Genomic DNA, 26,531 nt, shown 5'->3' on the forward strand with positions numbered 1-26,531 from the left:
CTCACGAAGTGTGAATTTTACCGCAGAGGAACAGTAAGTCAAGAACAACCGGCCTCCGTCGCGATATTGTAACAAACGCACTAATCGTAAACCCCGCCTACAGGTTAAATCTGAACCCTAATTGGATAAAATGTATGTCATTCATAGCTGACCTTTTTTTTCATTGGATTGGTTTCATGTCAATCATTAATCGACGGGCTGTCCTGATAAAGGTCACGTAAAGAAAGTGATGCTGGGAAATTATTTTATTTTTGGTTTAGCAAATACATTACGAAATAAAATGAATGAATTTAAATGTCAGATTGATTGAAGTATTATCCCTCTAACAAGTACAAGCAAATATTTAATTTGTTTAATTTAATGCCCAAAAAGAAATAAATGAAGAGATATGGCAATAAGTGAGCCATGTCAAGTGTTTGGATATAGTACTTAAAATGTATCTGTAATATCTGAATTAGAAGAATATAACAAGTCTCTCAAACTTATAAAAAGAAGTAACCAAACTGTCAAACTGTACAAAGAATAATGTATTTTGTCCTGTATCTTCTTATATTTGCATATTATTGACGTTTATTCATCACATTATACATCTATTTGTTATTAACATTTTTATGTATTTATTTAAAGTCATATTGCTTCTCTGGATCATTATTTAGAGTATTATATACTATATAATACTCTACTCTAAATAATAATATGTTGTACATTTGTTTTTTTCAGTGAAGTTTTGGGGCAAAAAGATTTTTGTAATGTCGTTTGGTAGTTGAAGTTTGACTCTGGAGACGTTGATATTTACAGTCGCTGGTGAAGAAGTATTTCATGTTAACATCTCCCAACTTCTGAAGTAGCAGGTGAACAACAGTTACTCTGATACTTTTACTCGTAAGAGTACTTTTACTATGTCAGAGGGCAGTCCCACCAACATCTGATCTGATCGGTGGATCACTCTGGGACCGCAATCAGGAATCAGCACGTGTTGATTTGGTGTGTGTGTGTGTGTGTGTGTGTGTGTGTGTGTGTGTGTGTGTGTGAGAGAGTGGTAGCATGTGTATGTGTGTGTGCGTGTGGTAGTGAGTGTGTGTATGTGTGTGTTAGTGCGAGTGGTAGCATGTGTATATGTGTGTGTGTGTGTGTGTGTGTGTGTGTGTGTGTGTGTGTGTGTGTGTGTGTGTGTGTGTGTGTGTGAGCTAATCTCCAGTGTGTCAGAAGGTGGTCAGGGTTTTCCCGGGATAGTTCAACGATGATCGAGGGTCACGGACTCTCCTCTCCTCTTCTCTCCTCCCCTCTTCTCTTCTCCTCTCCTCCTCCCCTCTCCTCTCCCCTCTCCTCTCTTCTCTCCTCTCCTCTCTTCTCTCCTCCCCTCTCTTCTCTCCTCCCCTCTCCTCTTCTCTCCTCCCCTCTTCTCTCTCCTCTCTTCTCTCCTCTCCTCTCTCCTCTCTTCTCTTCTCCCTCTCCTCTCCTCCCCTCTCCTCTCTTCTCTCCTCCCCTCTCCTCTCTTCTCTCCTCTCCTCTCTCCTCTCCTCTCCTCTCCTCTCTTCTCTCCTCCCCTCTCCTCTCTTCTCTCCTTCCCTCTCCTCTCCTCTCTCCTCTCTTCTCTTCTCCCCTCTCCTCTCCTCTCTCCTCCCGTCTTCTCTTCTCTTGACTAGAAAACAAACTCTAAATCCCGAGTTCAGAGTCTGGACTATGGGGACGTCGTCTAAATGGACCTCTGAACATTTCATTATTTTTCTTTTAGGGGCAAACTATTTTGAATTCTGTTTTTATCCGTTAAATAGTTATTGAAGGAACGAGGAAAGGCATCTAAATGACAGCTGATTTATATTTCTATATGATTTAATAGTAATTATATTATATATATCATAATGTGAAGCAGACGAAGGAGTGGAAGCCCTGCTGGGTATTTCTTGCTGCAGTGAAGGGCTCGCTGCACGAGTGGAAACAGATGCTTGATTTTGAAGGACACTTTCATTTTTATTCATTTTGGAATTGAGATCCTTTTCCACTCATGCAACGAGCCCTTCACATGAGAGATTAATAGCATGTCAAGGTTGCAGAGAAGGAAAAAAAAAAGACCACACACACCAACCACCTTGTTTCACTATATTTATATTATATCATTAAATTCAATGTAGTACCTGAAACTAACCACAGGGTGGGCAGACAGCGCTGCCCCCCCCAACACACGGTCCCAGCAACGAGAGAAAAGAGACAGAGAAAGGCACAAAGAGTTTTGAAACTGAGAAAAAGGACACTGGACATAATGATTAAGAGGGGAGGGGAAAGGTGCATATAGACAAATACATGAGCAACGAAAACGAGCGGTAAGAAATGACTGGGGGGAGGTTATGGGATGCATAAAGAAAACCAGGCAAGCTCTAAACTGAATGACGACCGAGCGACACCAACGCAGGCTGATGACGGAGACGACAGACACAGAAAGGCACGAGTAGAAAAAGTAGGTATTTCATTGACATTTTCTGCTAATTGTAGATTATTTTTGACCCTTGATGAATGGAGGATGAGGTCGAGGAGGAGAAGACAGCATGAACACATAAAGTAGCCTTGACAACAAGGCTCAAGTTTTCCTTCTTTTTATCCCAAAAAAAAAAAAAAAAGGCACAAACACATTTTCAATTACAAGATAGAGTCGGAAGTGTTACATGGAGCAAGCATACAAAATCAAATTAATACTTATTATTCTGACCGTTGTTATTATTTCCATCAATAATTATTGTTATTGGTATCATCAATCATTTCTCTCCCAGTTCAGGTTGTTTTTTATTATGTCAGAGAAGAGAGACAGACAGAGAGACAGACAGACAGAGAGGGGGAGAGAGTGAGAGAGCGAGAGAGAGAGAGAGAGAGAGAGAGAGAGAGAGACAGAGACAGAGAGAGAGAGAGAGAGAGAGAGAGAGAGAGAGAGACATTTACTGAGTGATGCTGCTGAGTGCGACTGAGGTAAATGTTTCCCTGCCTGCTGCAGGTCATGTGCCACTTAGACCCAAAACATTACATCACTCCGATGTGCTGAGAGAACGTCCAACCAAACTCCATTGGAAAATCTGTCAATTTAGTGCTGCCTGGCAAACGTGTTCTTTGAGAAACCTTTACACAAATTATATCCCTTTTGTTTTTAAACATTTTAGTCTGCTCCACTAATCTTTATATATTACTTATAATAAGAATGTATTTTTTTTTAACTGATAAGTTAAGTCTATCAAATGTCAGAAGAATCCACACCCAAAGTCGCTTTACCTCACACACGTTTCATTTTTAAACCAAACTCCATTCAAAAATCTGTAAATTTAATGTTTTCTTGTGTGCTGGCAAAAATGTTCTTTGGGAAACTTTTATACAAATAATAAATATTTTAGTCTGCCTACAGTCTTGTGGGCAGTACGGCTGCAACTCAAGATTATTTTCGTTATTACACTTTTTTAATAATTGCTCAATTGTTCAGTTTAAAAAGCCACACATCATGATACTTTATCTTGCTATTTCTGTCCCAAAACACTAATGCATAGTTTATATTTATACATTTGTTTGTGTTACATAACTCTTACATTTGTATTTATTTGACTTATTCTCTATTTATCTGTATTTTGGACGCCCGTGTGCTTCTGCAACAACCAAACGTCCCCTCTGGGGAGCGATCTTAAAATGTCCAAAAAGTTCCTGCAGCTGTAGGTCTTCAAACGGTTTTATCTGGAACAAAACTCTAAAGATATTACATTTACAAAAACATTAAACAAAGAAAAGCAGCAAATTCTCACATTTCAGAACCTGGATCCAACAAAGGTTTTACTAAATCAACATTAGTGTTAGTATTATTATTATTATTATACATTCAACCATTTATTTAAAATTCACATTACACACGTCGGTTTGGTCTTGTAGCTCTTCCAATCAGACATGAGCGTAATCGGGTATTGACGTTAATATATTAATAGGGCTGCACAACATAGGGGGTTTTAATCGCCATCGCAATATCAACCGGCGCAATAACCAAAATAACATCAAACATCGGGAAACACGCTTGCATACTTCCTGAAATATCAGCAGAAAACTGCACTGATCTAACAACGATCATTCTGTTTTAGTGCTGGCTTTATGGTCAGTTCAATGTTCAATTTGTTCAATCAAAGAAAGCTGGAAATGATTTCCTGTCATTAGTTATGAATGCAACAAGCAGTTTGTTGTGTATTAGCCAACGTGACATCATGACTTCACGTAAACATACACGCCCATTTTCTAAAGCCACGTGGCGTGTTATCTGGACTAGAGATGGTCCGATACCATTGTTTGCTTCCTGATACCGATTCTGATACCTGAACTTGCGTATCGGCCGATACCGAGTACTGATCCGATACCAGTGTGTCATATATTTTATTATGTTTTAACAGCTGTATACTACTATCCCTGTATGGATGTGATATGATTTCTATCTTTGTTGTCAGTCTGGCTCAGGTTAAACTCTTTGTGAAACATGAACGCCCCAGAACTTTCTGTTATTCTCCAGTTTGTCAGTCAGTTATAACGGAGAAATAACATGAATAAACTACTTTAACGATGATTATCTTCAGGGCTTTATTACGTGGTATCTGATCGCTGCATTAACTCCAGTACTTATGGGCAGTATCAGAGCTGATACCGTATCAGAACATCTCTGACCTGGACACATTTTGAGCTATCCTCCTGTATGTCTACGCTGTATACAGCTGACGACAGTCTGCAACGTCACAGCGTGAACATACACGCCACTTTCTAAAGCCACATGGCGTGTTATCGCGAGACTACGGTTGGGTTTAGGAAACGCCACACGTGGGACCTGATCCCCGGTCTCCTGGTGAAAGTCCTGTGTTTGACCCATCCTCCCCCCGACCAACCTCCCTACAGATTTTCTCCCTTTCATACTACTCACTACGGTGTCAATTGACACGCAATCTCAGGGTAATGTAAGTCAATGGAGGCCAAACGGCGTTGATACACACGCTACAAAGAGAGGATGAGTCTTGATAACACGCCAATAATGGCGTACGAGTTGGCGTGTCATACATACACCACTTCATGACATCAGTCTGGTTTCAGCAGAAGACTGAAAGCAGCAGAACTGATAATATCGGGTTATTATCTGCGTGATATTCAACAAGGTTACGGCGTGTTTTGCTCCCGTGGTGCAGCCCTATGTATAGGTGTAGGGTCTTTTAAATGGAGCGTGCTGTGACGGGGTCTCTGTACCAGTGAGGGTGTAAAGCTTTGGGGCTACCTGCCACAGGACAGATGTCTGTAGAGTATGTTTGGCCTCCGGGTTAGCGTGTGCCGATGGGCAGGACCACTGTGAGGTATCAGGACTGCTGGCTTCACAGCGCTCCAGCTCTCGCTGCTGATCGCGGCGAGGACAGAGAGCCGGGCTGTGAGTCGTACCGGCAAAAAAACTAAAAACAAAGCTTATCTGACTACATAAGAATAAAAGAAATGTACCGCTAGCTGGTGCTGTACAGCTGCTCTCACCCGTCTTCTCTCTCTCTCTCTCCTTTAGTGTTAGTACTTTACACCTCCTCCTTTTCCTCCTCCTCCGCCTTGCTAACTAAATAAAATTACTGGTTATGAATGGCTATGATGCCTCATCCAATCTCACGTTCGCACACGCACACACACACACACACACACACCACACACACACTCCTCCCCCCCTCCTGGGCTTCCCTTCATTAGAAGAAGGAGTACTGGTTGTCGATGGCTCGGGGTGCCCTCGCTGTCTCTCTCTCTTCTCCCTCCACAGCATCCCTCTCCTCCCAGTCTTCCTCTCCTCCTCCTCCTCCTCCTCCTCCCCCTCCCCCTCCTCCTGGTGGTGTTGCCATGGTCACCACAGCTGCTCCTCCACCTCCTCCTCCTCCTCCTCCTCCTCCTCCTGCTGATGCTGCTGCTCTTGCTGCCTCTGAGTCGTCTCCTCTCTCCTGGGGCGGGGTGGGGGGCGGGGGCCGGCCCGGGGGCAGCGGGGGAGGAGGCTGAGGAGGGCTACGGGGTCTGCTGGTCAAGTCTGCGTGGAGAAGATCCAGACCAGAGAAAGAGACAGAGAAGAAAACGGAGAAGTGAGAGAAAAGTGTAAATTAAGGAAGGCAGAGGAGGAGGAAGATAAAAAGGCCAAAAGTGGAGTGAAGGAGTGAGGTGACAGTGGGAGGAGAGAGAGACAGACAGGGGGGGAAGAGAGAGAGAGAGACAGAGAGAGACAGTGAGTGGCCGGTTAGGTGGAGAAGTCTGCAGTCATGGAGTCCATGGGAGTCATGGAGGCAGTCCAATTCAAGGAACACATCTCTCTCTCTCTCTCTCTCTCTCTCACACACACACACACACAGAGACACACACACTCTCTCTCTCTCTCTCTCTCTCTCACTCTCTCACACACACACACACACACTCTCTCTCTCTCTCTCTCTCTGAGTGTCTCTCCACCGAGTCCGGTCTCACTTACACACAGTCAGAGATGGGGGTTGATGGAGAGTCAGGATGGCGCGTGGTGATGACATCACAGGCTGTAGGCCGACTGCCTGCCCTGTCCCGGCCTGCAAGGGATGAGCCAACGCACAACAACAGAGAGGTCAGAACAGCGATGGCTGCAGATACACACCAGCAGATGGAGAACGCTGCAGGCCAGCGGGAAGGTTGAGGCTTGAGTTTAACTGTTAGTGGGAGAAGTTTATTAAAGAAATCAACTCCAAGATACCAGTATCAGATACCGCCGAAAATCCTGGTCTCGTATCTCACCATACTGGAGTTTAGGTACCGATCTGATACCACGGAATTTAGCCCCGAGGAAAATCTACTTTAAAGTGCCCATATTATGATCATTTTCAGGTTCATAATTGTATTTTGAGGTTGTATCAGAACAGGTTTACATGGTTTAATTTTATATTTTAGTTGTACTGCTCATTGCTGCAGCTCCTCTTTTCACCCTGTGTTCAGGTCTCTGTTTTAGCTACAGAGTGAGACCTCTCACTGCTGGAACATCTTTGTTGGCAGTCGCACATGCTCAGTAGCTAGGTAAGGACTACACGCTCAGTAGCTAGGTAAGGACTACATGCTCAGTAGCTAGGTAAGGACTACACGCTCAGTAGCTAGGTAAGGACTACACGCTCAGTAGCTAGGTAAGGACTACATGAGCTAGCTAGCTGTTTCTCCAACTTCAGTAGTACAAGGCAGGATTAGCTGGGAGACTTCTTCTAAACGAGGGAACACTTCCACCTTTGTGTTGAATACCTGCAGAACAGGGACATGGAAGTAGTTCTTTTGGAGATTAGGGTGAACTAGTGGGTGTTGTAGCAGTTCAAAGTTTGTATGCGTGTGGAAGCACCAGACACAAAATAACATGACATATTTTTTCATAATAAGGGCACTTTAAAGTAGTTCATTTGTGTTGTTCTTCCGTTATGACTGACTGTCAAACTGGATAATAACAGAAAGTTCTGGAGTATTTATTCTGAGGTTTAACCTGAGCCAGACCGAACTACAAGATAGAAATCATACCCATACAGCTATAGAGAGCCAAAGTCCCGCCCCTTCTACTTCCGGCCAATAGGACCTACTGTATCTTTAGAAAAAATATGAACGAGAGTCAATGGAGAGATAATAATTATGTTTTGATCCTGTTTGAATTGAGCCATGGGTTACACACATGATGTTCGTCAATTTAAACATACATTAATAATACATTTTTCAACTGAAGAAAGTATAAGACTGAAAATATGTAATTAGAAAGACTTCAATGTCTCATGGATGACGTCTCTCTGAAGCTACGATGTCTCTGTGTGTGTGTGTGTGTGTCTGTCGGTGTGTGTGTGTGTGTCTGTGTGTGAGTGTCTGTGTGTGTGTGTCTCTGTGTCTGTGTGTGTGTGTGTGTGTGTGTGTGTGTGTGTGTGTGTGTGTCTGTCGGTGTGTGTGTGTGTGTGTCTGTCGGTGTGTGTGTGTGTGTGTGTGTGTCTGTCGGTGTGTGTGTGTGTGTGTGTGTGTGTGTGTTAGGTATCATGCTGTGTGTGTGAACAGCTGAGAGAAAGATATAACCAGCATGCATGTGCACACAAATAAAAACTAGTGCTGTCAATCCACAACAGTACTGCTGCATCACTTCCTGCGTTCATTTCGACAGCCTTAATCCAAACAGTGGATGGATTTAAGGGCCCTATTTTAGCACGTAAGGGTGCGTTTAGGGTCCGTGTGCCGGGGTCATGGTTCTAAAGGGTTGTTCTTAGTGTCTTCATTAATCAGAGGTGTGTTGTGGGCGTAACATGAAATCAACCAATCAGAGATCATCTCCCATTCCCTCTAAAAGCCAGGCACGTTTGGACCTTGGAGCATTGCTGTTATGATGGAGGATCTGCTCGTGCGTGAAGTGAAAGCCTGCCGATCATATCATAATACTATTTCTCATCGTAATAAGGGCTGAAACGATTCCTCGAGTAACTCCAATAATTTGAGTACTAAAAAACCTCGACTTTGGATGTGTTAAGTAAAATGTCAGGTAGGATCACGACTGTTCTGTGTGTTTGGCGAGTGAGGTTCAGTCGTACCTGGCTGGCGAAGAGCGGTGGCGCCCACGAAGCTGATGAGCGTGACGTCTGAGGCGCCCCCTGACTCCAGGGGGATCGGGTGCACCCGGAAGTGCTCCAACATGTCGAAGATGGACTGGAACCAGAGGTGTTGCACTCGGCACTGACCGTCCTCGTTCAGGGACAGGCGGAGGTGCTGGAGGGAAGAGAGCCTCAGTTTAATCAGGGAACTTGTTAAAACTGGTTTCATCGTGGCTTCATCGTGGCTTCATCGTGGCTTCATCGCGGGGTTTGCAGCTTTTAGATGATGTCACGTCGCGTAATTACATCACTTCATAACGTTCCCATGGCAACAGGGGAAACGGCTGCTCTTGTGTGAAGTAAACACAACATTTTTCATCTTTCTGCTAACATATATGGGACTTTATGCAACGAAAATGCGGGAATTATGACATCATGCAAGCCCCGCATATTTTGTGCAGAAATCGGCAATTTATGCAGCGAAAGTGCCCCCCCCCCACCCCCACCCCAAAATAAATATGCAGACTTTAGCTGATTATGCACTGAATTATGAGATCATATAATCATGTTTTTCTGGAAGGACTGAGATTTTGACCTGGCCCGCCTAGTGTGCGCCAAACCCAAAAAGTCAGAAAACAGTTATTACGTAACACTGTCAAATTACAGATGTGCTACTACGGTCGGGCATCGTTTGGATTTTAACGATTCTGATTCTTCCTTCTGATTCTGGTTCTATCGATTCTTGATTCTGGTTCTTTGAGGGTGGAGATGAAACGGGTCTCGTGCTTATTTCACAAATAAGAGGAACGTTGTATTTTGAGTCAATGGTGGGTTGCAGTTTTACAGCTTTGTCAATGTAAAATAAAGCCAGACTACAGCGCTGCTCACTGAGCTCCAAGGCTGCATCACAACAAGAGCCTGGTCGCTACGGAAACCCAAACTTAAGCATGTTAATTTGGGAAGCGATGATCAGATTTGAAACCAAATCCTCCAAACGATTCCAATAAAGAGACGATTCCACTGGAATCGGTTCTCGAGGCCCAACCCTGGTCATCGCTCAGACATTTTCGATATACCATGACTTCATTTCCTAAACAATACTGTTTTCAATACCAATTTCATGAAAATCTATTTTAACAAAAATAAATGACAACATTACGGCACACATCTTTTTTCAGCTCCGACTCCGTGAGCGTCTCTGTGTCAACGTGACATCATGACTTCTCGTAAACATACACGCCCACTTTCTAAAGCCAAGTGGCGTGATATCTGGACGCATTCTGAGCTATCTGCGTGGACGTCTACGCTGTATACAGCGGACGTAAACATACACGCCATTTGCCGTGTTATCGCGAGAAGAAAGCGACGGTTGGGTTTAGGAAAGTCCTGTGTTTGACCCATCCTCCCCCCGACCAACCTCCCTACAGATTTTCTCCCTTTCATACTACTCAATATGGCGTCATTTCACACGCCATCACAAGGTAATGTAAGTCAATGGAGGCCAAACGGCGTTGATAAACACGCTACAAAGAGAGTATGAGTCTTGATAACACGCCAATAATGGCGTACGGATTGGCGTGTCATACATACACCTCTTCATGACATCAGTCTGGTGTAACGGAGAGTTTCTCCTGCGTGTCTCTACGACAGCCAATCACAGACATTATTAGATCTTGGTAGAAGCATGCTGTGTGCTGATTGGCTCCCTGACACTGAGATTTACTCCTTAGGTATTGAAATTGGGTATTGTATGACGAGGCATTTTTCGATATTCGGTTGCGCCTAAAACGTATTGAATTCAGCCCTATCTGCGTGAGAGAGGGAGGATGATTAATTCATTTCATTAAGCTTTTGCCAGCTGTAGGCCAGTGGAAAGTGGAACCATCGGCAGGACTGTTTGTTACGTCGCTCGTGTGCGTCCAAAAACTCCACAGGGAACCTTTAAGATGTAACACACAGGGTTGGGCCTCGAGAACCGATTCCAGTGGAATCGTCTCTTTATTGGAATCGTTTGGAGGATTTGGTTTCAAATCCGATCATGTTCCCAAATTAACATGCTTAAGTTTGGGTTTCCGTAGCGACCAGGCTCTTGTTGTGATGCAGCCTTGGAGCTCAGTGAGCAGCGCTGTAGTCTGGCTTTATTTTACGTTGGCAAAGCTGTAAAACTGCAACCCACCATTGACTCAAAATACAACGTTCCTCTTATTTGTGAAATAAGCACGAGACCCGTTTCATCTCCAAACGATGCCCAACCCTAGCGATGGCCCCGCCCTCCAGCAGAGCTGAACTCCCAGACTCACCTTGGCCTTGCCCTGGAAGTTAAAAGTGAGGACATATTCGCCGCGCCGTGTCTCGCTCTGGCGAACCAGGAAGACGCCGTGGCTGGCCGGGCCTCCAGCCAACACCAGCTGAGCAGCTTTGAGACGGGACAGCGTGCCGTGGAACCACTGACACTCGCTGAGCGGATGCTCCACGGCCTCGGCCGTGGTCACCTCCGAGAACAGGAAGGACCCTGGGGAATGGGGAGAGGTACATACGATACTTTCAAGTTTAGTTTGGTAAGTTTAAGATTTGTTTTGGGCATTTCAACCTTCAATGGAAAGAACAGCTAGATATGAAAGGGGAGAGAGAGGGGGAAGACATGCAGGAAATCATCACAGGTCGGACTCAAACCCTGGACCTTGTGCGTCAAGGCATACACCTCTATATACGTATGTGCGCCTGGTCTACCACTGAGCCAACCCGGCCACTAGATGGAGCCCTTTCAAAGCAAGTCATTGTCCTTATAAACAGAAATGTCAAAAAACTGGAAGCTTCTTGGGTGAAGCACAGCCAACTGAACCTTAATATTCAGAGGAAAAAGTTAGGAAAGTTTATTTCTAGAGCTCATTTAAACATAGCTAAAGCTAGGGCACATATATACATTAATATATCGTATTTTTATCGTATGGAAAGTACCCCATGCCAATCTCTAGATATGGTGAAGGGTATGTGATGATGGGGGGGTATGGTGAAGGGTATGTGATGATGGGGGGGTATGGTGAAGGGTATGTGATGATGGGGGGGTATGGTGAAGGGTATGTGATGATGGGGGGGTATGGTGAAGGGTATGTGATGATGTGGGGGTATGGTGAAGGGTATGTGATGATGGGGGTATGGTGAAGGGTATGTGATGATGTGGGGGAGGGTATGGTGAAGGGTATGTGATGATGGGGGGGTATGGTGAAGGGTATGTGATGATGGGGGGGTATGGTGAAGGGTATGTGATGATGGGGGGGGTATGGTGAAGGGTATGTGATGATGGGGGGGTATGGTGAAGGGTATGTGATGATGTGGGGGTATGGTGAAGGGTATGTGATGATGGGGGTATGGTGAAGGGTATGTGATGATGTGGGGGGAGGGTATGGTGAAGGATATTTATTTACGATACATTATTCATTCACAACAATTCATAATTGGTGTCCTTAAAGGTTGGATTTTTCCTAATTTTTTTTAAATAAGGCATTAAGATCAATTACCAAAAAATGATTTTTTTTATTCCTCTTTTTAGTCACCTTTAGCATGGCTTCATAACCTCATGCTGAGCACTGTAATATCATTATTGCGATATTCAACAACGTTATGGCATATTGCATATTTTCCTTGTGTCATGCAGCCCTAGCTAAAGCTGACCTACGTGCTGTACTAAAAGCAGTAAGGGGCTGAATAAAAGAACACCCTCGCCTCTCTTCCAACCCATCCCTAACCACAGTTGTAGTTCAATATCTAAATGTTCTTTTCGTTTAATGTAATGTAGTCACCTGTGGCATCTGGCGTCTCAGCGAAAGGTGTGCCCAGACTTGCCCCGCCTCCGCAGAGGATCCGGCTATCTGGTTCGTCGAGAGGGGCTCGAGGGGGCAGCTCCGGTGGGAGAGGATCCATCAGAGGAGAGGAGCCTCCGATACCTCCGTAACACACTGACACAACAGAGACTCACGTCAACTGAGATCATTCTTCTACAGGCCAGGCTACACAAGCTCAACAGGACAGAAGACACTCAGAACTAGGGTTGGGTATGGTTTGGGTGTATTCCGATAGCGGTGCTAAATTGACACTTTTAAAACGATGCCGGTGCCTGAACCGAAATATATATAATATATTTATAATGTATATAATATAAAATATAAAAAAGGAACACAAAACGTCAATTGGAGACATTAAAGAACAGCTTGTTTATTGCTAAGGCCATATGGTCAAAATTAAATGATTTAATAATATAGTTATTATTATATTATTATTATTATTATTATTATTATTATTATTATTATTATTATATAAGTTGTTATAACAACTTATAACAATGACTTATTTCACCAGCAAATTGCTGGTAAACAACAAAACCAAGCACCAGATGGGAAAAGGGTATTTTACAATAACTTTGAATGCACCACGAGGCTGGCGAGTTTCAAGTGAACGCACCGTCTGTTGTTTCTGACGTTGGCAGCTGCAGTCAGACCGTTACGTCCCGCTGTTGGAATCCTCTACAGGAAATACAGTCACACTTTACACCGCTTAACGTAAGCTGTTTAATCCAGCTGCAAGCTAACGGTAATGTAGCGTCCCGTGCTGTCAGGCACCGAAATGTTCGTTCTTATTCGGTCTTGTTACATCGGAACGTTTCGGCCTGTTTCTACAAACCTCGCCATGCTTTTACGCACACGTTGCAAAACAAATACGCCTGAAGTGGGCGCCAAAGCGTTAGTACATGAGGCCCAGTGAGTCCTTCGGATGAACTGGATCTTTGATGTGATCTTACCTAAAGGCCAGTAAGCTTTTCATAAATGTGTTTTTTTTTTCACAAATAGGCTGATTTATATTTGCTAATAATTTGTTTGATTTATGTTAAGACATTTTCATTTTTTACTTTCAAAAGTTGCAAAGACACTCCCTTCATTCATTTGCCAGAGGAAGGTCTAGTACCAAAACGTCGCCTACTATTACATTTATCTTTTGCAAGTTAGACAGCGTGGGGGAGTTTCTTTTCAACTTTTGACATACTTATCCCCCTCTCACGCAGTTGTGATTTTGGAACCAGAGTCTGCGCAGTAGTGATCGGCCGGTGGAGCCGTGGTATCAAAGTCCCACCCACACACCCGCCCGACCAATCACGAGTCAATCCCAGCTGTCAATCATGACGTTTCAGCCTGTTTTTAAAGCATCAAATATCAGAGAAATGAACACCTGACCACACATCAGCGTGATCAGAACTACCTAAAAAAACAGAAACCATCTTCAGGAAACATTTATTTGACGTGTACTTTTACTTTTGGACTTTGTTTTACAACTGAAATTTAAAAAAATGATTAGAGAGAAAGATGGCTACTGATAAAAGGTACCGGTACAGAATTCTAGGAAGTGGTATCGGTATAAAAGTTGCCCGGTAAGAACAGAGAACTCAACTTGAATGTATGTAGCTTGAAAGTTATAAGTAGGTGGCCGGGTTGGCTCAGTGGGTAGAGCAGGCGCACATATATTTAGAGGTCTATGCCTCGGCGCAGAGGCCCAGGGTTTTGAAGCCGACCTGTGATGATTTCCTGCATGTCTTCCCCACTCTCTCTCCTCTCTCACCTAGCTGCCCTGTCCATTAAAGGCGGAAAGCCCAATAATAATCTTAAAAAAAAAGAAAAAGAAAGCTATAAGTAGGTCTATTAACTGAGGCGGCACACAGCGAAATATCGCTTCGCTCTCATTGGGTTGAATGGAGACGATATCCGCCCTGATTGGGCGAGATGAGAGCGACTCGCTGAGGCGAGCGAAACAAAGTAGACGAAAGTTTAACTTTTATTCAAATGAGGACCACTCGAGAACCAATCAGGTCCGCGTGTTTGTGTTTGGAGGCGGGACTTACAAAAACAGTGCGACCAAGATGGCGGAGGTTATCAGCGCTGTATCATGAACATTAGTACGTAATTAAAATGTTTCTACATAAACATTGGTACTTGTATCAACACGGATTGTGATTTATACGACACACCAACTCAGTCAGGGCACATTCACCACTAAACAGACCACTGTAGATGTTAGTTTAAACACTCAAACTGTTCAGCTAGCCGACATTAGCGACTAGCATGTTCGGACATTGGATTTCATTGTAAGCCTAGCCGGGCAGCTAGCTAGGCTACTTGTGCATTTGTTTAATTACATGTTTTGTTGGCGAAAATTGACGCTTGTATCAACACGGATTTCACAAGCTACGATAGCAACGATAGCTTGCTAGCAAACTACCTGCTAGCTACCTAGCTTCAACCCTCTCTGCTAGCTGTTTAGCAGCTGCTGTTCTGTTCATAAACTGTTGCGGTCTGACGTGTTGTTTTCGCGACCACGCCCCCGAGGCTATATTTCGCTGGCCGAAAGTTGCGTGGTGTTTCGCTGTGTGGAAACCTACCGTAAGATAAATTCAGCTGCAGACCTTTGAGTGATACGTAGCGTCTGTAGAGCTGCACTTTATTGTGTTGACTGCTGTAGTGTGTTTTTATTTAATAAAAAGTACATTCATGTAACTGCTTTGGGTCAATCCTTATGGAATCAAATAGATTTGGGAGATCAGTGATGATACCCAGCCCTATTTATGACATAACATATAACACTATGTCACTCTGACAACAGCTGATCTTATAATACGCAGGTAGAAGTTCCCACTGAATGAAACAACGGATTCCTTAGGTCGTCTGGTTTATATGATACAGACAGAGAGCGATTCTGGATTTTATGAACTGATATTAGATCATTTGAATGAAAATTGATTTGAATCTGACAACCCAGCACTAGTCACAAGAGGTAAAAAGAAGTCAAACACACCTTGTGAAAGACGGTCAACAATCTCAGGTGTCCCGCTGATGTCCAACGGCCCCATACACACACCTTCAGCATCTTCCTGTTCACTGTGGGAGGGAGGGAGGGAGGGAGGGAGAGAGAGAGGGAGAGGGAGAGAGGAAGGGAGGGAGGGAGAGAGAGAGAGGGAGACAGGGAGACAGGGAGGGAGAAGGAGAGGGAGAGACAGTAAGTTAGTTTCTGTTGTCCTAAACATTGTGTCTGTCCCATACCATAACACCCAGGAAACCCCCCATTAATTCCTTCCTTCCTTCATTCATTCATTCCTTCATTCCTTCCTTCATTCCTTCACTACCTGAGACAGATGCCGTTCCTGATGTCACTCAGCCAGGCTCTCATCTGCACAGCATCCCGTGTCTCGATCACGTACTGGGCCCCCCCCTCCAGCTGAGGAAGAGACAGGAAGGGACAGGAAGGGACAGAAAGGAGTCAAGCTTCAGTTTGGACAGTAGGCTCTAGTCTCAGACCCTCCTCCACAGAGCTGCAGAGGAAGGTCTGTCTAGTCCACACAGCATTCTGGGATGGGAGAAAAACATACTCTGGTTTATTGCCATTTCTTTAAACCAATCACAATCATCGTGGGTGGGGCTAAGCTCCGGACGGAGCCACGGTGCTTCTCTCTAAAAAAAAACCTAATCTGTCCAGATAAGTAAAAGCCCAGACACACCAACCAGACGGGCGACCGTCAGGAGGAGAGCCAGTGTGACTGATCAGTCTCCCCGAGTTGGTCCAAAAAGTGTCTCAGAACACACCAAAGCGACACCGACTTGAGCGTACGTTCTGCACGTGCACGAGACGTCATACAAAAAATGAAAACCGGAAATGACGAACGCGTCACATGGGTCTGGCTGCTCCCCGACCATCATGGTCACTGAAACGTGTTTCTGGAAACATCTGAAGAGAGAAACAGGCCGTGCAGTTGCTGAATCTGTCTTCATTTCAGATCAACAAAGGTCAGTTTAAAAGATTTTCATCAGATTTTGAGAGACTCTAGTCACGCTCATCCCGCTCCCCGTTTCCTGGTTAGCTCTCCACCAATCAGATGGCTCATTGAGTCCTGACTGCCGTAATTCCGATTCATCTAGAGATGGCCCGATACCATCGTTTGCTTCCCGATACCAATTCCGATACCTGAACTTGCGTATCGGCCGATACTGAGTACCGATCCGATACCAGTGTGTCATATATTTTATTATGTTTTAACAGCTGTATACTACTATCTCTGTATGGATGATATGATGTATAACAGCTGTATACTACTATCTCTGTATAGATGATATGATGTATAACAGCTGTATACTACTATCTCTGTATAGATGATATGATGTATAACAGCTGTATACTACTATCTCTGTATAGATGATATGATGTATAACAGCTGTATACTACTATCTCTGTATAGATGATATGATGTATAACAGCTGAATACTACTATCTCTGTATGGATGATATGATGTATAACAGCTGTATACTACTATCTCTGTATGGATGATATGATGTATAACAGCTGTATACTACTATCTCTGTATAGATGATATGATGTATAACAGCTGTATACTACTATCTCTGTATGGATGATATGATGTATAACAGCTGTATACTACTATCTCTGTATAGATGATATGATGTATAACAGCTGTATACTACTATCTCTGTATAGATGATATGATGTATAACAGCTGTATACTACTATCCCTGTATGGATGTGATATTATTTCTATCTTTGTTGTCAGTCTGGCTCAGGTTAAACCTTTTTGTGAAACATGAACGCCCCAGAACTTTCTGTACATCTCTAGATTCAACAAGTCAAATCGGCCAAAATGAAGGCCCACGGCTCCTGCCCACGGTGATTACCTGCAGCAGGAAGGTGTTCTCCTTTAAGACAGAGGGACTGTGCTGGGGGGAGTGATTACCTGCAGCAGGAAGGTGTTCTCCTTTAAGAAGGAGGGACTGTGCTGGGGGAGTGATTACCTGCAGCAGGAAGGTGTTCTCCTTTAAGACAGAGGGACTGTGCTGGTGGGGTGATTACCTGCAGCAGGAAGGTGTTCTCCTTTAAGACAGAGGGACTGTGCTGGGGGAGTGATTACCTGCAGCAGGAAGGTGTTCTCCTTTAAGACAGAGGGACTGTGCTGGGGGGTGATTACCTGCAGCAGGAAGGTGTTCTCCTTTAAGACAGAGGGACTGTGCTGGGGGAGTGATTACCTGCAGCAGGAAGGTGTTCTCCTTGTCGGGGACTTCCAGCGCCGTGGTGCTTCTCACATCCACGATTGAGCAGCAAGGGACCGTCAGTCGGGGCTTCGATGACTGGGGAACACACACCAAGCAAACTAAGTGGGTTTTGTTAATTTTGAACAGAGCCAGGCTGGCAGTTTCCCCCGTGTTTCCAGTCTCTATGCTAAGCTATGCTAACCAGCTGCTGGCCGTAGCTTCAGATTTACCACATACAGACGGGAGAGTGGAGTCAATTTAAACATCTAACTATCAGAAAGAAAGATAATTTCCAGAGATTTCTGCTCTGCCTACTTTGGATTTTCTCAATTAACTTTTTTTTAAAAGGTCTTAACAAAACAGCAGTCTTGAAACTGCTCCTTTTATTTGAGCCCAAATATATTAAATTAAATTCATGGCAGAAGAAAATAATAAAATCTGAAAAACTACAGAAGCTATAATCTCTGTTTTTGTTGGAATAATTGTCAAATAACTAATTGATTAATTGATTAAAGCTCAGCTCTAAACACCTGATTCCACGTCGCTCAACTGCAATTTAAATATTTTATTGCAGCATTTTCTCCTCATATTTTTGTGACTATTGTTTGCCTCAGTAAAATGTTTGTGTGTAATAGTATTTAGAGCTTATTTAGTACTTTTTATTTTAGTTTTGTGTACAGTAGATGCTCATAAGGTTTATATAATACTAGTTAAACAGTCGGTGGACTGGAACCAGAGGTGTTCCAGTCCACTCGGCACTGACCGTCCTCGTTCAGGGACAGGCGGAGGTGCTGGAGGGAAGAAAGCCTCAGTTTAATCAGGGAACCCCCAGGATTTAAAACTTCAAGACCTTTTTAATACCTCCTAGGACACGTGTGTCAAACTCAGGGCCCGCGGGCCGAATCCGGCCCCTCGCAGATTTCAGTCCTTCCAGAAACATGAGGAGTTATTCTGGGATTGTTTTGGGCTAAAATCCTTGATGATGGGTCACGATTTCTTAAAAAATGTGATGGAATATGCGGGATGTTTATGCAATTTCCTGCGATGAAATTGCGGGAACTTTTAAAAACTGGTTTCATCGTGGTTTCATCGTGGCTTCATCGCGGGGTTTGCAGCTTTTAGATGATGTCACGTCACGTAATTACATCACTTCATAACGTTCCCATGGCAACAGGGGAAATGGCTGCTCTTGTGTGAAGTAACATTTTTCATCTTTCTGATAAGATATTTGGGACTTTATGCAACGAAAATGCGGGGATTATGACATCATGCAAGCCCCGCATATTTTGCGCGGAAAAAATTTATGCGGCGAAAGTGCCCCCCCCGAAATAAATATGAGGACTTTGGCGGATTATGCATTGAATTATGAGCTCATATAATCACGTTTTTCTGGAAGGACTGGTTAAAGTTACTCATCCATACATCTGATTTTGTACTGCTGCTTTTAGTTTGATACTGACAAGAGCTTAATGATTTAAATCAATGTTTTAAAGTTTCACACTTACTTTAGGGGGAATGAAGAATTCCAAGTAGTACTCCTCTCCCCGCTCGCTGCCCTCCCGGTCCCTCTCTTTGAGGACCAGGCGACACTTATGCCAGCGCCCTCCTCTCCAGGGCACGTTCCCCCCGCTGATCAGCAGCGGCACTGGGCCGCCCTGAGCTGCAGCAGAAGAAGGCGAGGCAGCGTTGTTGTTGTCCGTACCGTGATGCAGTAGCCCGAACGAGAAGCCGGAAAAGCCGTGGCTTCCGCTCAACTCGTCGCTGGATGAGCTGACGCTCACCCCGCCCTCCCGTACCAGCCGGCCCACCTTCCTCGGAGGTCCCAGGGCGGCCGCAGAGGCACTGCTCGGGGGCAGCGTGGAGGAGGCGGAGTGAGGGCCGGCCGAGGTCGGGGTGAGGACAGGAGGAGGGGATCGTGACAGTCGGAGTTTCTCAAGACGATGGCTCCACTTCTCCTTCTCGCTTCCTTCGCCGTTGCTCCTTCGCCGATCCCGAGCCGCGTCGGAAAGAGACAGAGAGGTGGCGCTGCTTGAAGAGGAGGGGGGCAGCGAGGAGGACGAGGAGTGAGGAAGGGAGAGGGGCATGGACAGAGACACAGGCATGGAGGAGGTGGGCGTGGGAGGCTGCGTACCACAGTTCCTCTTTGAGGTTGAGGCCAAGGCAGCGTCCTGCACACCCATGGTGTAGCTGTAGCTAGAGGGCAGCTGGCTCTGGGCCGAGTCACTGGACGAGCTTCGCCAGTGCAGGATGCCGCGGACGCTCCCCCGCACGCTACGACCCACACTCCGCAGAGAAAAACGTTTCTTCAGTTTGTTTTTAGAGTTGGGCGTACTGTTACCTTTGGAGCCGGGCGGAGGAGAGGCCGAGGAGGGGGGAATCTGAGGAGTGTAGGAGGGGTCAGCGCTGTCCACCTCTGCACACTCTGCCTCCCGCTCATCTGGCTCAACGTCTTCCTCCACAGACGCCACCCCTAACCAGCTGTCCTCCTCTTCCTCAACTGGTGCTTCCCCATTCCCAGGGGCAAATAAGCCCCCCCTCTCTTCACGTCTCCCATTGTTCCCTCCCACTGAGGAGCAACACGACGATGACGAAGATGGAGGCAGGACTTGACTGTGGGCATACGAATCTTGAAACCTGTCCCCACTGCGGCTCTCCAGCACCAGTCGTGCTGGTGCAGGCTTGGATGAGGCCCGGGTGGTGTTAGTCGGGGGACATGGAAGGACAGCGCCCCCAGACATGGGGGAGACTGCCTCCTCTTCCAGGGAAGTAGCATCCGACTGGGGAGCCCAGCTCGCCATGTCGTCCCTCCCAGAAGCACAGCTCGGCGGGAGCGCCCCCTCCAGCTCACTCTGGAAGTGGCGAACGAACCGGTCGGTGAAGCGGCGGCAGAAAGTGGCGGCTGAGTCTGGAGAGTAGTGTGGGTTTTCCAGGAGAAAAGCCCGAAAGTGGCGTGCAAAGTCACCGGCTGCAACGCGGGCATGGAGCTCACAGAATTCAGTCCAGCTCAGGCAAGGCGAGGGAGACGGTGTGGGGGTGTCGGACAGGGAGGATGGGTGAGCCTGGGGGGGAGGGCTCACCAGAGGTGGTAGAGGGGGGGGCCGGGACGACAGGGGCAGCAAGGAGGGAGATGGAGGGGAGGGAGAAGGGGAGGGGGAGGGAGGTAATGGAGAGGAGTTTGCCGCCCGGGGACTGGGCGGAGTTAAGAGAGAACCGTTCATTGTGATTGGCTTGATGACTTGATGACCAATCAAATCACTTCAAACATGCAACAGAAAGCTGGATTGCACAGCTGGGGTAACTGACTGGGGGCAAACACGGCACATTGGTCTAGTAATTTACAAATGAGTGTGAACTTAAGTGTTGTGCTCAGCCCCATCTAAAATAAAGACTTAAAATGTACCGGACCCATGTAAGATGGGGTTAAAAGAGGTCAGATATCTCCAAGGATAAGCTTTTTTGCTACATTATTTTGTGAATTTAAATACTTTATCGTTTCAACAAGAAAGTCTGGGCTTCAGACAGCCAGTAGCTGGAGGGGTAGAGGAGGTATGATGTTTGGGATTCACAAGGTCTGCCCCTTCTTCACCGTCTGTCATACATCCGGAGAAACAGGGCCTCATCCTGTAATAACACAAACAAACAGCAAGGTCGACTTCAGTTTATTAAAATCCCCCGCAGGGCCTGTGGAGACTCTACATCACACGTGTCAAACTCAAGGCCCGCGGGCGCATATCAATTTACGTTAGATTTTGGCCCGCCTAGTTTTGAGCCAAACCAAAAAGACAGGAAACTGTTTTACGGACTGCAGCAACACTCAAAGCAGAATTTGGCAGATTTGCCGACTTTGAGACTCAGAAATTGCCGAAGAACCAGAGAGTTTACACATTATTATTATTATTATTAAAGTATACATTATTATTATTATTATTATTATTATTATTATTATTAAAGTATAAATTATTATTATTATTATTAATAAAGTATACATTATTATTATTATTAAAGTATAAATTATTAATATTATTATTAATAAAGTATACATTATTATTATTATTAATAAAGTATAATTATTGTTGTTGTTGTTGTTATTATTATAGTATAAATTATTATTATTATTATTAATAAAGTATAATTATTGTTGTTGTTGTTGTTGTTATTATTATTATTAAAGTATAAATTATTATTATTATTATTAATAAAGTATAAATTATTATTAATAAAGTATAACTTATTATTATTATTACTAATAAAGTATAACTTATTATTATTATTAATAAAGTATAACTTATTATTATTAATAATAAAGTATACATTATTATTATTTTTATTATTAAAGTATAAATTATTATTATTAATATTATTATTATTAATAAAGAATAACTTATTATTATTATTATTATTATTCAGGCTGTGAAACAGGTTGCTAAACCTTCTGATGGCTAAGGAACTGTTAGTGAGAAAGCTATATGATAATATACAGTCAAAGATATTATTCAACTTTTCGGTTGCGTGTCAAACACGTCTGGCCCTTAATGTGATTCTCATTTTCCAGTGTGGCCCTTAGTGAAGTTGAGTTCAACACCCTGCTTTACACGTTCAAATATAAACATCAGAGACACATAACACAAGGTACACACGATGCATAACAGCAGGAAGAAAGCTACAACAACAACAACAAGCCATTCTACTAAGTTATCCAGATGAAAACAGGAGGAACCAAACACAGAGTCAGGCATACAGATAAACTAACAACTGTTCAACAACAGTGGCGGAAAGTGAGTACACGTCAATCAATACTATTCGAATGCTAAAATTACTATTCGAATATTTCTTTTTTATGAATTTTTTAAATGTTTGATATGTAATCTTGCCTTTCTCGTGGCCTTGGCCTACACGCATGTGAACATTAAATGCTTTTGTTTAGTCTGATGAACAATAAAGTTTTTGAATCGTATCACAATCGTACACGTTCCCTTAATGCATACATCCACGCGGTATCATCATCATCACAATACTATCAGAATGGCGACCGGAGACACCTGACAAGCTAGGCCATAACCTCTCTCCTCATCACGGGGCTTACCAGCTGTCCGCCAGGCCATAACGGACTAATGTAAAGATATGAGACGATCAACATCACGCAGGGTCTGGATTTAAATATTTCATTCACGAGCTTGAGCCGAGGTACATTAAAGTTGACAAATTAAAGTCATTCATGTTGTCCTGCTGTTTGATTGTTAATAAGAAAGCTTGACCTGTTTTCAACAGTTAGTTTTGTAATGTTAGTAGTCCCTCTAATGGACAGAACGTGTAACAACAACCACAGGCTGATACGTGATCCATCAGCCTGCGTAATATCGTAAATATTAATAACAGGATGAATTTGAGCATTTAATATTCAAATATTATTCGAATATTAAATAAAATAAATGGAATTTGAATAGTATTACAGAGGAAGATTGACAGCCCTAACATGTATACATTTAAGTAGTATTGTAAGAAGTATTGTACTGTTCTGGATCTTTACACACATCTGTACTTAAGTACAGATGTTGAGGTATTTGTACTTTATTTGAGTATTTCCTTTTTATTAGGGGTGCACCGATCCAATCTAAAGATCGGATATCGGCAACGCTATTGACAAAATAGCTGGGTTAGGTTAACCCTAATCCTTAAAGCGCTGACCCACCAACCCGATAATCAGCCGTCTGACAGTCTGGGAGGTCGGGGACTCGAGTCTGGTCGGTGTGTTCGTGCCGTCGTCCGTCCGAGGGGCCGTCGGCCTTCATTTGGGCTGATTTGACATGTATAATCGGGGGGGCGGGCACTGCCGGCAGTCAGACTCAATGACCCATCTGATTGGTGGAGAGCTAACCAGGAAACGGGGAGCAGGATGAGCGTGACTAGAGTCTCTCAACATCTGACATTAATCTTCTAAACTGACCTTTGTTGATCTGAAATGAAGACAGATTCAGCAGCTGCACGGCCTGTTTCTCTCTTCACATGTTTCCAGAAACACGTTACGGTGAACTATTTTAGGACAATATGAGATCGTATTCTGAACGAGACGCCATGATGGTCGGGGAGCAGCCAGACCCACGTGACGCGTTTGTCCAATCAGCTGCCGGTTTTCATTTTTTTTCGGCAACAATCCAGATGAGCGCCGCCTGCTGTTATGGAGACGTATTACATCTGGTCTCTTCGGTGTTCTGAGGAACTTTTTGGACCGACTCGGGGAGACTGATCAGTCACACTGGCTTTCTGCTCTGTGTGTCTGGGCCTTAACCCGAACCTGAACCCTATAGCTGGATCGGGGATCGGAAAAATTAACAGACACACGTGCTGATCCAGTTTTTTTATTCCGTCTGTCGCAGCACGTCCTACGTCATTCATCAGCAGCACGTGTGTCGCGTGCTGGAAGAGTTAACCGTTAACGTGGAGCGAGCCAAAGAGGCGGCTGTGTGGAGATATCTCACGCTTGTCAACCTGTTCCTCGGCTGTTTGCAACATCTGCAGAGTAAATGTTTGAAGGGGGGGGTGCTAGTACTGCAGAGTAAATGTTTGGAGGGGGGGTGCTAGTACTGCATAGTAAATGTTTGGGGGGGGGGCTAGTAGTCTGCAGAGTAAATGTTTGGAGGGGAAGTGCTAGTACTGCAGAGTAAATGTTTGGGGAAAGTGCTAGTAGTCTGCAGAGTAAATGTTTGGAGGGGAAGTGCTAGTACTGCAGAGTAAATGTTTGGAGGGGAGGTGCTAGTACTGCAGAGTAAATGTTTGACATCTATGTTATGTTGTCTTAGTAAAGTCTGGAGCCTTTAGTCTCTTCCACATGGTGGAGGAAGGTATAAGGTGGAAGGTATACAGATCATTATTAACTGAAGCCCAGGCATCGGCATCGGGACTGAAAAAGTCAGATCGGTGCATCCCTAATTTTTACGTCGCCTAACTTTCTACTTGTACTCCTCTACATCTCAGAGGGCAACATTGTACTTTTACTGCACTACATTTATCTGACAGCTTTAGTTTACTTTACAGATTCAGATTTTTGTAAACAAAACATGAAAATGTAGAAGTTTAAGAGCTTAATGAATTATTCGTTGGACAGAAAGATTACGTGAAACCACGTAATGGTTGAAGTCATTTTTCATATAAAAACCTTTTAAAAATGGTGACGCAATTTCTCACTATTTTCAAACCAAACAATCAATCGATCGATTAATGCAGAAAATAATCATTAGTTAATAGGTCAAAGCTACATTTTACTGATGATACTTACATACTTTTACTGAAGGAACATTTTCAATGCAGTACTTTTACTGTAAGAGTATTTTAACTGTGTGGTACTAGTACTTTTACTGGAAGAGTATTTTAACTGTTGTCCTCGGGTCTAATTTGACCCATTTTCAAAAAGTTTCTGTATCAGAAATTTGGGTTTCTTTCAACCAAACTGTCCAGAAACATAACGTGGATGGTTACCTACAACGCTCTTAACAAGTCAAATACCTGATCACTTCACTACTTCCACTGAATGTGGGTGTTTTAGTCAACGTTATAATACGTTAGAGCATTTAAAAAAAGATCAAAAACGTCCAAAAAAAAGTGACCAAAAAATATCGACAAAAACATCGGAAATTAGCGGAAAAACAATTGGGGAAAAAGTGACGACATTTTTTTAAATTTTGACCCAGAAAAAAACAAAAGTTGCTCAGGGTCGACAACACAAGGGTTAACTGTGGTACTAGTACTTTTACTAGTACTACTGGAAGAGTATTTTAACTGTGGTACTAGTACTTTTACTAGTACTACTGGAAGAGTATTTTAACTGTGTGGTACTAGTACTTTTACTGGAAGAGTATTTTAACTGTGGTACTAGTACTTTTACTGGAAGAGTATTTTAACTGTGTGGTACTAGTACTTTTACTGGAAGAGTATTTTAACTGTGGTACTAGTACTTTTACTGGAAGAGTATTTTAACTGTGTGGTACTAGTACTTTTACTGGAAGAGTATTTTAACTGTGGTACTAGTACTTTTACTGGAAGAGTATTTTAACTGTGGTACTAGTACTTTTACTGGAAGAGTATTTTAACTGTGTGGTACTAGTACTTTTACTGGGAGAGTATTTTAACTGTGTGGTATTACTTCAGTAATCTGAATACTTCCTCCATCACTGTCCAATAGATGAATCAGTGATGCTAAAGCTAACTACTATAGATGAATCAGTGATGCTAAAGCTAACTACTATAGATGAATCAGTGATGCTAAAGCTAACTACTAGTAATGTGTCTTAATAGCACATCAGCTCGTTAGCTTGCTAACATGAACTAGCAATGTGTGAGATGCTCATTCAGCTTTCTTTAAAGACGTGCTAACAATAGCTAACTAACGTCAGCTTGTTTACGGACATGCTGTCAATTAGCATCATTATTTGGCACCGTTGGTTATAAATATGTGTGTGTGTGTGTGTGTGTGTATATATATATATATATATATATATATATATATATATATATATATATATAGCTGGTGTTGTGATGCGTACGGTCACCTCTCCCTCACGTACTCAATCTGCCACCAACAAGCAGCTATCACGAACGATTCTTTACGGGCTAAGCTAACCGTTAGCCAGCTAGCTTAGCTATTAATAAACCAGCTAGCTAGCTATCAATAATGCCACAGTGTTGTGTGTGCTTTCTCTACCTGCAGATCACAGTCCAGTGTTTTCATCCGTGTCTTTGTGGGGGTACACGTTTCATTATTCTTTGCGTCTTCATAACGGAATAATCATTCTTCGTAAAGGTTGTTGTTGTTGTTGCTAAATATGAATATTGCTATGCCTTGCCTGGACCCGTTCTTCTCGCTCTGCCTCTGGTTCTCGCGATAGTTGGGGCGGC

General features: G+C 43.7%; 2 protein-coding genes across 3 annotated transcripts in view; both read right to left on the reverse strand.

Moving 5' to 3' along the window:
* atxn2l (ataxin 2-like) overlaps window positions 1-57 on the reverse strand; it is a 33,327-nt gene extending 33,270 nt beyond the window's left edge. Inside the window, exon 1 of one of the 2 annotated variants that reach the window (XM_078268703.1) lies at window positions 2-57. The gene's annotated coding sequence lies outside the window, so the exon portion shown is untranslated. The remainder of the gene's footprint in view (window position 1) is intronic. The other variant, XM_078268707.1, reaches the window with a different exon arrangement.
* Window positions 58-5,920: 5,863 nt separating this feature from the next.
* Window positions 5,921-26,515, reverse strand: sh2b1 (SH2B adaptor protein 1). Its single transcript, XM_078268709.1, has 10 exons — window positions 26,338-26,515; window positions 19,148-21,263; window positions 17,637-17,738; window positions 15,730-15,821; window positions 15,402-15,484; window positions 12,365-12,520; window positions 10,865-11,076; window positions 8,565-8,739; window positions 6,473-6,563; window positions 5,921-6,040 (listed from the first exon to the last, which is right to left on the reverse strand). The coding sequence occupies exons 2-10, from the start codon at window positions 20,858-20,860 to the stop codon at window positions 6,019-6,021; spliced, it is 2,646 nt and encodes an 881-aa protein (XP_078124835.1). The 5' UTR covers window positions 20,861-21,263; window positions 26,338-26,515; the 3' UTR covers window positions 5,921-6,018.
* Between the last annotated feature and the right edge of the window lie 16 nt (window positions 26,516-26,531).

This window comes from Sander vitreus, chromosome 15, assembly GCF_031162955.1.
Source record: "Sander vitreus isolate 19-12246 chromosome 15, sanVit1, whole genome shotgun sequence".
NCBI classification, from domain to species: Eukaryota; Metazoa; Chordata; class Actinopteri; order Perciformes; family Percidae; genus Sander; species Sander vitreus.

Excerpts from the sequence above, each read along its gene's own strand:
- sh2b1 (XM_078268709.1), bottom strand. The coding sequence starts at position 20,860 with ATGAACGGTTCTCTCTTAACTCCGCCCAGTCCCCGGGCGGCAAACTCC. Across the intron at positions 8,740-10,864 it reads ACTTCCAGGGCAAGGCCAAG|CACCTCCGCCTGTCCCTGAA; the intron begins GTGAGTCTGGGA and ends TCTTCCCTCCAG. Across the intron at positions 6,564-8,564 it reads CACCGCTCTTCGCCAGCCAG|GCCGGGACAGGGCAGGCAGT; the intron begins GTACGACTGAAC and ends CATCCCTTGCAG.